Below are 13,714 nucleotides of genomic sequence, written 5' to 3' on the forward strand. Positions count from 1 at the left end.
ATATATGTTGTGGAATTTGAAGGTGAACCACTTCTCTAGACTTGTAGGTAGTTGTCTGGCAGATTTGGCTATCGCCATGTGCTAAAAGCTATTCTTGCAGAGTATTCAGTAATTTGTGGCTCGTTTTCTTATTTGTTCTCATGTGAAATTGTATGTCTTTAGAAAAACTATTTAATAAAGAATACAATTGTAAATAAGAATATAATTTAGGAGTCCTATTAGGAATTGGAATATGAATCCTATTAGGAAAAGAATATCTCATATCCTACCCATAAATATAAGGTTGAGAGCCAATTCAAGGTTATGAGACAATGTGAGAACTCAGGGTAGTTGATGTAAGGGTTATTTAACACCATGGGGAGAGTATCTTAGAATTGGGATTGTTTCCACTCTAGGTACTGGGTTGAGCGTGGTTTGAAACCAGGATGTTTCCACTCTGTTTTATGTACTGGGTTTATAGTGTTGTGTACCTTTGTATATCGTGTTCATAAAACTATAGTGGATTTCTCTCATCCGTGGATGTAGGCGGATTAAGCTGAACCCCGTAAATATCGTGTCTCTTTATGTGGTGTGATTTTATTCCTATGTTATTTATCTCGAATGTATGTTTTCCGCTGCGCGATCTCCTAACACAGTCTCTCCTTCGAGGCCTTTGAAAATCATCTACATCTAGTCAGATGTATCCCACATCTTTGGTATGTAACCCACATTATGAACAAATTTCAGTTTGATAAACATCAGATTGGAGTGACAATCAGGAATGGGAATAGCAATATTTATTAGCATCACTGTAGATTAATAAAATTTTACAAACTCAACCAATAATTTCTAGGGAGCCTCATATGGCATTTATATTGTTTGAAATAATATAATTTAATGACATTTATATTGTTTTACATGATATAACTTTGACCGTTGAAGTCTCTTTGTTTTAAATCCATTGCAAAAATCTCTATAAAACCTCATATGGGTTCTTTATTGTTTGTCATGATTCATATCTAACTGTGATATTGAAGGCCCTTTGTTATAAATATGCAGTGCAACTGTTTTTGGAGTTTCCACAGAATCTATGCAGTTGTCATACGATTCCAGAGGGAACAGTGTGCCAACAATATTGCTACTAATGCAAAGACACTTGTATGGTCGAGGAGGCTTGCAGGTATCTCACATTGTTTTCTTTTCTTTTCCTCCATATATTTCTACATTTATTATGGTACTTGGACATATTTTGTTCATTAAGTGTTTACTGTTAGGATCCCACATTGGAAGGGAAAATGGTGGGCATGTGGGTTATAAAGGGCTTGGACACTCTCTTTTGGCAAGCCGGTTTTTCAAAGAGAGTTCTACCCAAACTCACAAAAGGCCCACTGTTTGGCCCAATTGTTTGAGTTGTTAGATGGGTCTCTATCAAACGGTATTAGAGTCAAACCCCGCCCGAGCCCATGTTCTGGAAGGGGCGACCTGGGAAAGGGCTACCTAAGAAGGGGCGACCTTTGAGAGTAGGCCACTCAAAGTGAAGCCGTCTAGAGTGGGCTAACGATGTTTTGTAAAGGGCTACTTGGGAAGGTGCGACCTTAGAGATTAGGCCACCCAAAGTGAAGCCATCCAGAGTGGGCCAACATGGACGTTGGGTCTCAAAGCATGAGGGAATGTTAGAATCCTACATTGGAAGGGAAAAGAGTGGGCATGTGGGTTATAAAGGGCTTGGACATCCTCTCTTGGCAAGCCGGTTTTCCAAGGAGAATTCTACCTAAACTCACAAAAGGCTCACTGCCCAACCCAATTGGTTGAGTTGTTAGATGGGTCTCTATCATTTACTGTGTGCTGTCTTACCATTGTGGTACTGGTGGGGGCTTGTTTAAATTGCTATCAAATTTTTTATTTTATCTTATTGTTTTTGTTGTTGTCATCGTTGTTATGATTATTATTTTGGCTTTCTTTATTTTTAAACCTTTGAATTCATGAATCCAGTTAGAAGGGATTTTCAGAATAAATGCAGAAAATAGTCAGGAGGAGTATGTGAGGGACCAATTAAATAGTGGAGTGATACCAGATGGTGTTGATGTGCACTGTTTGGCAGGACTTATCAAGGTATCCAGTAACCTCTTTTGACTCCTTTTTTTTACATTCATCATGCTTTATGTTCTTCTGTGAATCATGGTTCAAATATATTTGTCATCATGCCCCTATCATGAGGATTACTGGTTTGACTTCTTTGTTTCATTTTCATACATATGCACTCATGTAGTGTCAAAAATGGAACTGAGATGGTTTCCTGAAATGGTACTTGTATTAATCTAAAACTTGCTTTTTTGGTGGAGGAACCTCACTACGCTGTACTTTAACTTTTCTTCTGTGCTATTGCTTCATAACGTTTTTGACCTGGCTTAATCTCATTCATATTCATGGAATAGAAAATATACTGCATTGCAGTCAGTTATCACAGCTGAAATTATGTTTTGTCTACTATAGGCTGATTACTAAAACATCCTATCTGTTAAGTCCTGCCCATTGGTGTTTAATCTGAAAGCCTAATAGGTATCTTGTATTTAGAATTTCTCTCGCCTCGGTTTTCGATCCTTACTAAAACTCCAAAGTGAAGCATCTTCCTAACTTCAGCTGCCAGTTTCCTCTGTGGTTCTCATGGTTGATATGTATCAGGAATGTGATTCGGGCATATATCATATTTGACTCCATGCATAGGTCCCTTCTATAAAATATGGCATCAGAAATGGAAAATTAATTATTAACTTTTACTTTATCAAGTACCAAATGGTCATTTTGGAACCCCAGGAGATGGTCTCCTCCACATTACATGTATTTATCTTAGCACTTGTTTGATGGAGGAACCTCCAGTAGGTGGTGGGTATAGTTTTGTTTTTACTTTTGTGAATTTTTGTTTAATAGAAAATACTCTACATTGAGGTCAGTGATCACTGCATAAACTATGTTTTGTTTATTCCAGACTGATTACTGGACAACAGTCCTGCTCATTACATGGTTAACCCCATCGATGAATAAGATGGAAGCTTAATAATCCTTAATGTTTAATGTTGCTGCTTGGATTACCATTCAGTAATCCTGTTAGTATCTTTACATCACATGAGACAACCAACAGTAGTGAAACCAAGTTTTGCATAGGATATATAATGTATTGCATTTAGAATTTCTCTCACTTGGTTTTTTAATTCGTACTAGAACTGAGAAGCTTGAAGAACTATCTGAAATTAGTGTTTTTCTCACCTTGTTGGTCTAGAAGTTTGGTGTGAACGTATCTTTCCATCTTCAGATAGCGACTTTCTTTGTGATTTTCAAGGTTGGCATGCTTGAGGACCATGAGTTGGCAAATATCATAGACTCATTTGTAGCCAGAGCATGATAAAATGTCACGATAAAATGTCACTAAATTCCAACCTCTAACCTTGAACTTCACCCGTATTGCCATTGTTATGTGAGTAATGCCATGCATACGAAGTTTTATTTGAAATTTCTCATCTCAGCTCATGTGTCACCTATAAAGCATTTCTGTGTTGCAATATCAGCTCATCATTTACATATTAGGACCACAGATAAATACACCTCATTTGAGATAAAAAATTTGGCTTGTAATAACATATTTTATATACCAGAATTACGGTTGCCCTTGATTCCATTTAGACATTATTGATTCTAAAAAGAATCAGCTCAAGGTGCACATGACAAGAACTTGTTTTAGGCAATTCCATGTCTGAAGGGAAAATAAATTCTTTGTTGTGAGGATGCCTGATTTTCCTCTTCTTCTTGTGCAATCAAGTGCATTCCATAAAGTTGCAGGACAATTATCTTGTTTCCAAATTGGACTTCTCTCATTTTGCATCCAATGTAATATATTGACTTGATTATGTTTTATATCTTAGGCTTGGTTTAGAGAACTGCCAATTGGGGTTCTGGATTCTTTATCACCTGAGCAGGTAATGCGATGCCAGACAGAAGAGGACTGCATTGAGCTTGTGAGGCTTCTACCCCCAACAGAAGCTGCTCTATTGGATTGGGCTATCAATCTGATGGCTGATGTTGTGCAACTAGAACATCTAAACAAGATGAATGCACGCAACATAGCAATGGTTTTTGCACCAAATATGACTCAGGTGAGTTTTCATATGTTAGAGAATTGTAATGATAAAGGCACATTCAATAATTTCTGGTTCAAAGATGCATCATTGACTCTGAACAACCCCCAAAACCAAAAAACAGAAAAGAAAAATCCTTGGGCAGAACTGGAAAAAAAAAAAAAAAGCCACTATATACAGTGCCAGGATCTGATTTGGATATGTTAGGTTTTGCTTGGCATGTGTAATGAAGTCCCGCATTCTCTACTTGTTCACACCAGGTGCATATCTAGGTTTTGAAGGCCATCTTATCTATGTATTTTGTTGGAATTTCTGTTAGCTATGTGTGTGCTAAAATGCCATGTAATAAGGATAACAACTAATAAATTTTGGTCCGAAACTCTGATTCTTCTTTGCTGATCATGAATTCTCAGATTATTCTTTGCTGATCATGAATTCTCTCTCCCTAATTTCGACAGAGAAGTTGTTCAAGTTATTTTTAATTATGTTTCCTATGGAAATGCAGATGACGGATGCCAATTTCTGGTCAAATAATAGTTTCTTTACTTTATTTTTTATTGCAGATGGCGGACCCCTTGACTGCATTGATGTATGCAGTTCAAGTGATGAACTTCCTTAAGACACTTATATTGAGAACATTGCGGGAAAGAGGAGATTCTGTTGTAGAGCAGAGTCCAGTTTCACATTTGGAGCCTTTTGATGAGAATGGACACCAGAGCCCTTCAGAATCCTGTGTGCAAGTTGCTGAAAGAGATGGTGAAGAGATTGAGCAAGCCTTCATTGCTGAGGAACCTGTCATAGAAGGTTCCACAAACTTTGGCCAGAAGAATGAGATAACTGATGGAGAAGATCACGGTCCTGTAACCTATGTCGAGAAATTAACTGCTGATAACGAGCAGTCTCATCAGACTCCAGCTCAAGTTGACACCTTAACTTGTGAAACAGGTGCTTGTGAATTCAATGGTCGAAAAGCGGGTCTTCAGGCAAAAACTGGAAAGTCCATGATTGGCCAGTCAAGTGAATCAAATCTTAAAAGAGGCCCCAGAAGATTTGACAGGCAACAGAGTGTGCTTGGCATACCAGGAACTGCTGAAAAGACTAAGGGAATCAGCAATCTGAGCTGTATAGATTCGAGGACAGAGCGTATTGAAGCTTGGCGATGAAAAAGGCTCATCTTCAGTTATAAACCAACTGATCCTATGACAAAGTGACACTCAAAGTTTGCAACATGTGAGGGGAAGTTTGTGAATTGTCTTGTATGTTTTCAGTGTGCTTGGTGGTTGCTTAACCTATTCTAGTTTGACTGATACTATACTTCCATGGTATGACTAACATTCTCTGCTTTTATGTCTACCATTTACTTGACATTGGAATTTCATTGATGTGGTTTCTTGTATTTATTTTCATTATTGCATGACTATTATATTTCCTTCTGTTTCTTTTCTTTTCTTTTTCCTTTACGGGCATTGGTAAGAACTAGAACTCTTGAACATCCCATACTTTACTATGTTACAAGCCCTATAATGTTAGAGAAACAACTTTTTCTTTTGGGTAACTTGGAAAATTATACTCTTAACATAAACTGTTAGATTCGATTATATGTTACAAGCCCTTCATGTAAAAAATTTGTTTTTGATAGCATTATCTTTATAGCATGGAAGCTTTAGAGATGTTGATAACATGCTAAACTTAGCTTGGTTGTCTTTTCATGAAAACCTGACTTTGATTCATGTGAGTTACATTGTCTGATTTTTCCTCAATTTTTTGTATTTCTTCATAAATTGTGAGGATAGCTAATGGGCAAGTGGTGGTATACTGATACATGTATGTATAGGGACCACAAAGAAGATGATAAAAGGAAAAAAAATAAAATAAAATAAGTAATAATATGAAAGTAGATAGAAAGTGGTAGTGATAAGGAGGTTCATCTGGTGATGGTTTGCAACAATATCTTGTTTATACATATTTAGATTGGGATAAACATAGAACACTGAAAATGAATGATAGTAACCATTCATTTTGCCCAAAAAGGAGTGGACATGTTAAAATGGATCCATGAGAATATTACTTGAATGCAATGGTGCTATGCTATTTATTGCCAATGAAAAATTACGGTCATTGAATTGAATACCAGATATAATAACTTGGTTGTGCTTCACTCGCTTCTCTGAAACCCCTTTTGCACCCAAATATTTTACTGCCATGACCATGACTCTCCATAGCTCAGGAACTCAACAAGTCACAGTTATATGAAAAACTATGTTTTGAGGAAGAAGAAAGGGGAAATGGGAAATTTAAATGCAAAGTGAATAAGATTAGGTTGGTTGGAAATGTGATAATGTAAAATAGCTAAAATTAGATGATATGCCCAGTTGATAAACAGTTAGTTTATAGAACAGAAAATGAATTGAAAGAATTGTTAAGAAAGGTTTGTAATGTTTTGGCAATCACATCAATATCTCTGGACGCCACCACCCAACGAACTCTTGGCATCTTTTCGTTGGAGCTAACAAAAATCTCCTTCTCAATGGTTTTGACTCACCCTTTCATTGAACAGCTACTGATGTCACATTATCCCTTGTGAACTGTCAGATTGTTCTCATTTCTTTTTGAAAACATAATCTGACGGTTAAAAGAAGTTTGATAATTAATCGGTAATCTAACAGCACATAAAGAGGTAACATTACCTTTGAACTTTTTACAGCTAATCCCTTTCTGTTTTTCTTAAATATTGAGCCCTTAAAAAAGTTAAAATGTTAAACCTATAACCATAAAATATAACATTGGGTTTGCTTTATTTTCCCTTTGGAAGATATTGTGAAATGTAAAAATATGAATGGATTAGCAATAGGATATTACAAGTTTGACATAAAGAAGAAATATATATTAGTATAGTAAGTTTGTAAGACAGGAAAAAACAAAAAAGAAAGAATAAGGTAAAGGTAGGGGCGAAAATGAAAATATTAGTAAAATAGAGTGGAGTCCAGCCATAAAATGAGAGATTAAATCTGCTGAAATGGTGTTAGAAAAGATGAAAAAATAATAACCACTAGAAATGAGACATAGCTGCATTCATAACCACCAATCTCTATTCAACTCAAAACCAAAATCAAGAAATCAGAAACAGCAACCGTCCCATTAATAGCACCTTCCTCTTGATTTTTTCAAACCCATGCTCCCATGCCCATCTCGTGCTGCTTCTGTTTCTTTCTCTCATCACTCTGATCTCCCTCTTCTGTCCTCACCAACAATATTACTTAACCTCCCCCCTCTCTTTCGTAATTTACCATCATTCAACACTAACAGAATGCTGGATACACAAAACATTGCAGCTGCTTGTGACAGCCTCCACCAACACATCTTTGAAAACTCTTTACCAGAAAAACCATCTTTACTTAATTCCTTCTCTCCATGGAACCAAATCAAACCTGACAAATCCTCCTTCATTGAAATGTTCGGTGAACTTCATTTCAAAGAAACTCCTTCACCCTCTTCCTCTTCCTCCACCACCACCACTTCCTCCTCCTCAGCTCCTTCCTTTCCCATGTCATCTTCTTCATCTTTTCTTGATATATACCCACAACCACATCATAATAATTCTGGCTATCTCGACGATGGGAACAAGAAGAGCCCCTCGTCACTCGATTTATTCTCTAACACCCCAAACATCAAATACACCAGTTGTCACACCAAAAGTGACAGCTTTTCATCGATGAATTCTGAAAGCTTGCAGCTATGTACAGAGGGGCTTGGTTTTGAAAGCTCTGATGATGTTGAGGACTTAAAGAGTGAGATAAGTGAAGATTGGCAGACGCAGCAGGAGAAAGTAAGTATTGCAAAGCATTCTCCAACTGAGAATCTATGCACTGAATTCAGAAGGTCAAAAACATGTGGTGGAGCATTCCCTCCTCCGATTTCTTGTATAGGGAAGAGCGGTAAGCCTTGGGTTTGCTTCAAGTCTTACAGGCATGATGGCAGATTTGTCCTTAAGGAGATAAGGATGCCAAGCCAAGAATTTTTGCATGCATGCAGAGAAGATGGGCGTCTAAAGCTGCAGTTTGTTCAGCCAAATGATGATATCCTGGAACTTGAAGAAGAGGATTTCGAGGAAGATGAAGGGTTTGAAGATGTAGAAGTAGATGTGGAAGAGGAAGAGGAAGAGGAAGAGGACAATGAAAGCTTCGATGACGTTGAAGAAGAGAAAAGGACGACCGACAACAGAAGAAATGAAGTTGGAAAAGATTCGCTATAGGTAGAAAAATTCAAGGGCAGACGTTCCTTTTCTGCTTTTCTTTCCGAAGGGATTTGCAAATAAGTAGACAACAGAAGAAATGAAATCAACTTTGCTGCTCATAGAATAGTCTGTCTTCCTTCTCACCACTCAGAAAAAAAAAAAAAAAAAGATTTTTTAAATCAAATCAAGTCCAGCTTATCACATCTTCTTTACATTTTGCAATCACAGGGCATTGTTACATGCTAAATAATTCCATTCAGTCAAAGCACTTCCTCTGGCAAGTATATAGAATGAGAACATAAGAAAATTAGTGATTTCCTACTGACATGCTTCTATTAATTTCCTTATTGCCAGCATGCGAGATCTCATCTACCAAAGTTCCAAATGCATAAAAGATAAATAACCAACATCTAACCTAAAGGTGATATGAGGATTATACCCATTATTAAATCAAATATGACAAAAAAAGGGAGTAAAACATCACGCATGGCTTCCATCAATATGTCAAGTTCCAATAAATAAAATCACAGAATAATACTGGATTATAATTTTTTTCAACAAATGGATTTTGGGTGCCTAGAGCATCATGCATATAATTGTAGCCATTAAAAAAAAAATCCAGAAATGAAGACAAGGAAATCAAAGAACGGTCTTAGTAGAGACAGTAAACAAGTGCATAAGATACCTAAGATGAAGCAAAACAAGAAAACAAATTATTAATTTTTTGCTTTTAAGATTAGAGACAACATGTTGAAAACGAAATCAATGAAGTGCCTTTGGTAAAGCTTTTTCTTTTCTTTTTGGTGGAAATATAACAAAAACATATCTTTATTATTTAGTTATTATATTCTTAAATAAATTTAATAATAAACAGTTACTAATATTACAAAAAAATATTGTAAATAGAGGAAACAGCTAAAAGCTATTTCCACAGCTTTGAAAAATAAAAAGAAAAGAAAAGAATTTAGCTCTAATAAATGAAAACAATATTTTGTATTATATGAAAACAAAATAAAAATAAAAAAGTGCCAGACAAGTAATTGGCATTTTACAAAGAGAGAAAACAGATAAATAGAAAATAAAAACAGAACCAAGCAGCAGCTTAGATTTTTGTAAGTGAGAGTTTCCGGAGACCATTGGTCAGAAAAGAGTGGCGCCTAGTAAAGATTAGGTAAAGTGACTCCAAAGTCTTAAAACACTTAACGTCACGTGACTTGAAAGGCATGGTACTCACTATTTCAACCATGACATTTGAAACTACCACCTACGGAGATTTTGCTTACACATGTCGTACCCTAAAACACATGATCACCGTGGTCCTCTATCCACCTGTAGCTAAATTACAATTTATCACCTTTCTCAGAACCACAAAATGGATACATATATATCAAACTAAACCATAAAAAGCAATCAATAAATATATCTCCAAGGTGAGGATCCTCATAGTACACCCTAGACTTGACACATAGATAGGGAACCATTTCTACTGTTATTTCGGCAAAATGTCATGTCCTGTGTAAAACGAAAGGTTATAGTTTGGCAATGGATACCCACCAGCCAAAAGGAAAAGAGAAAGCAAATAAGAACAAACCGACGCTAACCCCATATAATTCAAGACTTACAGTTTATGGTCCAGAAAAGATTTTTTAGCAAGCTTGTTTTACATGAAAAGTAATTGGAATCTAACTCTAGACTTTAAGGAAATGCTAAGTGAATAAAAGAGAGATTTATGGATATCAAAAAAAGAGAGATAGGTATCATCTATACTTGATGATGACATAAGGAGATATCAATGATATACTGAGGGTATGGCTCCCAACTACTTGGGACTTAAAGATGTTTAACACGTGACCTCTACTTCTGACATCAGAATGACTGTCAACTACATTGGTATGGTTTTGTGCAAGGTGGACAGAATCACTGGAATTTAGGAATTCACCAAGTTCACTATCGACGCACGCAATAAAGTTTATCAACTATATAGGTTACCGTTACTGGTTAACAGTAAAGACAAATCGATGCACATACTTTCAGTTTCTAAAAGAGTTGAGCAATCCCACCAAACAACAAAGAACTACAACTTTTTCGTATAAATGATGACGACATAAGATGATTACACAAGAGAAGACTCCGACAACAGACTACTTGATGAACAACTTGTATCTCAAATGAATGGCTTGCAATAGAACACGGGGACAGAAAATCATGGAATGATTTTGAACTGGACATCAAAAGGCAGAAGGTGAAAATAATACACTTTGGAGTTTGGACCACTTCCTGAGACCACATTATTCAGTCTAAATATTTGGATCACATTATGTTGGTATAGAAGAGAGAGACCAGCTAGAGTGCCACTGATAGAAGAAGAGAGAGACTAGCTAGAGTGCCACTGATAGAACACTGACCTGTAATTCACCAAATAACACAAGAAAAATCTATCTAATACCAATTCACAATCAATAATCACAGTCAAGAAAAGGAAATAACTCTCTATATTGACGTTAAAATAGATCAGTACATCCAGAGATCATGTTCTATCATCTACCCAATAAACAAGCAACAAATAGGAGCAATTCTAAGTACAGCAAAGAAAAATAAATATAAGACTGAACTTTGAGGGTCAGTTACCTCCCCTTCCACACCTCAACCTTCTTTTCTGAATATGCTCAATTCCTTCTCTCCCTCACTTTTATTCCCTGACACCTTTTTGCTCCTAACTGAATTCTTCTTCCATCCAATCTCATTAGGCCACATGTCCTCCCAAAAACAAGTCCTAACCTCATGCATAACAAATATTCCTCTACTTCTCACCTCAACCCTTCCTACTGTAGACCAGCCTCCCAAGTTGCTCATCATTAACCCCAAGGAGAACCACCTTGTCCTCAAGGTGGAAGGAAGGAAATTGAGAGTGGATTGTGTCAAAATCCTCCCAAGTGTTTTCATAAGGAGGTAAGCCTTTCCATTGAATTAGTACCTCCCATTGTCCATTCAAGAGCTTTCTTTTCTTGAGTACAGTTTCAGGTTCAATTTGCAAAATACAATCTTCATTGAGGGCTGCCAGTAGGGGTTGGCTATTGGGGAGTGGGGAAGTTGCCTTCTTCAATTACGAAACATGGAAAACGTCATAAATACGAGTTGAGGAAGGTAATGCCAGCCTGTATGCTACTGCCCCAATTCTGTCCGTGATCACAAATGGACCGTAAAACCGCGGACTAAGTTTCTCATTATACCGACGAGCTTAAGATCTTAATCTGTAAGGCTGTAACTTCAAATACACAGATTCCCCTATCTCAGACGTAACTTCTCGCCGTCGATTATCAGCATAAGTCTTTATTCGGTTTTGAGCCTTGAGGAGATTCTCCTTTAACTCGTCGATGATATTGTTGCGATGCCGGAGTTGTTAGCCAACTTCTTTGATTGAGGAAGTGTGGTCAGCATACTTCAACACCGTTGGAGGGTCGCGTCCATAGAGAGCCTTAAATGGACACATACCTGTGGAGCTACTATAAGTTGTGTTGAACCAAAACTCCGCCCACGGAACCCATCTCAGCCATTAATAGAGCAGTGAGTGGAAGGGCCATCTTTCCATAATCTCGAACAAATCGTCGATAATATCCCATCAAACCAAGAAAGCCTCTGAGTGCCCTGATGTCCCTTGGTTCCGACCATTTAGTAATGCTCTCTATCTTTGAGGGGTCAACCGCTACTCCTTTTGCTGAGACCACATGCCCCAAATACTCTAACTATTGCTGCCCGAAATGGAATTTCTTCTTATTGACCACCAACTGATTATCTAATAGTGTTTTTAAGATAATGCTTAGATACCTTGCATGCTCGCCCATCTCCTTATTGTAAATCAGTATGTCGTCAAAGAAAACTAACAAAAACTTCCTTAAATACGGCTTGAAGACATCATTCATTACTGCTTGAAAGGTGGTTGGTGCATTGGTTAGGCTGAAGGGCATAACCAGAAATTCAGAAATTCATAGTGCCCTTCATGTGTTCAGAAAGCTGTTTTGTGTGTGTCCTCTGGTTTAACTCTGATTTGATGATAGCTTGACTTCAAATCAAGCTTAGAAAACACCGTTGCCCCTTCTAACTCATCAAATAACTCGTCGATAGCTGGAATCGGGAATTTTTCTGGAACTATCACCTTGTTAACTGCCCTATAATCCACAAAGAATCTCCACCCTCCATCCTTCTTCTTGACTAATAAAATAGACCTTGAGCATGGACTTATGCTCAACTTTATAATCCTAGAGGCCAACATTTCTTTGACAATACGATCTATCTCATTTTTCTGATAGTAAGGGTACCTATACGGTCTAAGGTTTGGTGGTTGAGTTCCTGGAACTAATTGAATGGTGTGGTCTCTCGATCTGGCAGATGGTAATCCTGGAAATGGATTAAAAAATTGACTAAATTGCTCCAACACATCCAGCAATCGATCATCAATATCCCCATTTCCATCACATTGTGTCTGAATCTGTCCAAACTCTATCAAACAACCCTACCCTTCACGTTGCAATGCCCTAATCATAGCTTTGAGAGACACCATGGTTTTGTTAAGTGATGGATCTCCACACAAACTAACTGTCTGATCTCCCAATTTAAACCTCATTGTTTGCTTTCTCCGATTAGTGACTGTCTCACCTAAAGTCACCAGCCATGCAATTCCTAGAACAGCATCAACACTACTCATGTCAAATGGAAAGAAGTTTTGAACAATGGTAACACCTTGTAACTCCATACAAACATCTCTACACTCTCATTCACACCTCACGCTATACCCATCACCCACTCTAACCCCAAAAGACTGAGTTCCTACTACCGATATCCCCAGCCTTTTAACCACCTCAGAACTGATAAAATTGTGGGAAGCCCCACTATCAATCAATACAATCAACTCCTTACCTTTGATTCTTCCTTTAAGCTTCATTGTCTTTGGACCATTGATCCTCACCACCAAGTTGAGAGAGAGTTCGACATTTTCTTCTTGTTGCTCGATTTTAGGTTCAACTATTTCTCCACCACCAATCGATTCTGGTTCACCTTCCTCTCCATCAATTAAGATGATTTGGAATTGTTTTTCACCACACTTGTGTCCAGGAAAGAATTTACCATCGTAGCTAAAACAAAGGCTCTTCTCTCTTTTCTTTTGGATTTCTGCATCTGTCATCCGTCTGAATGGGAACTCTTTTCGTTGAAAAGATGGTTGCTGAAAGGGTCAAAAAGAGGACAGTGGTTGGTCGTAAGGAAAGTAATTGGTCGACGAACTCTGTATTGAGGATTCATGTGTTCGTCGATTGTAATTGGAAACAGGGGTCGATTTTAGGGATTCTAGTGAATTTGGGAATTTTGAGTTGTCATT

General features: G+C 37.4%; 2 protein-coding genes across 3 annotated transcripts; both read left to right on the plus strand.

Moving 5' to 3' along the window:
• The first annotated feature begins 1,039 nt into the window (after positions 1–1,039).
• Positions 1,040–5,538, plus strand: LOC116116263 (rho GTPase-activating protein 1-like). Of its 2 annotated transcripts, XM_031402368.1 has the most exons (5): positions 1,040–1,159; positions 1,972–2,091; positions 3,897–4,127; positions 4,673–4,964; positions 5,055–5,538. In XM_031402368.1, the coding sequence occupies exons 1-5, from the start codon at positions 1,070–1,072 to the stop codon at positions 5,270–5,272; spliced, it is 951 nt and encodes a 316-aa protein (XP_031258228.1). In that variant the 5' UTR covers positions 1,040–1,069; the 3' UTR covers positions 5,273–5,538. The 2 variants fall into 2 exon arrangements, with proteins under 2 accessions (XP_031258228.1, XP_031258227.1); XM_031402367.1 differs by having other exon boundaries at positions 4,673–5,538.
• Positions 5,539–7,204: 1,666 nt separating this feature from the next.
• LOC116116262 lies at positions 7,205–8,511 on the plus strand. Its single transcript, XM_031402366.1, has one exon. The coding sequence runs from the start codon at positions 7,282–7,284 to the stop codon at positions 8,359–8,361; it is 1,080 nt and encodes a 359-aa protein (XP_031258226.1). The 5' UTR covers positions 7,205–7,281; the 3' UTR covers positions 8,362–8,511.
• The last annotated feature ends 5,203 nt before the right edge of the window (positions 8,512–13,714 follow it).

Source organism: Pistacia vera, unplaced genomic scaffold (assembly GCF_008641045.1).
Source record: "Pistacia vera cultivar Batoury unplaced genomic scaffold, PisVer_v2 Contig768, whole genome shotgun sequence".
Lineage (NCBI taxonomy): Eukaryota > Viridiplantae > Streptophyta > Magnoliopsida > Sapindales > Anacardiaceae > Pistacia > Pistacia vera.

Coding starts and splice junctions, on each gene's coding strand:
- LOC116116263 (XM_031402367.1), top strand. CDS start 1,070: ATGCAGTTGTCATACGATTCCAGAGGGAACAGTGTGCCAACAATATTG. Junction 1,160..1,971: donor ATGGTCGAGGAGGCTTGCAG/GTATCTCACATT, acceptor TCATGAATCCAG/TTAGAAGGGATTTTCAGAAT. Junction 4,128..4,672: donor TTGCACCAAATATGACTCAG/GTGAGTTTTCAT, acceptor TTTTTATTGCAG/ATGGCGGACCCCTTGACTGC.
- LOC116116262 (XM_031402366.1), top strand. CDS start 7,282: ATGCTCCCATGCCCATCTCGTGCTGCTTCTGTTTCTTTCTCTCATCAC.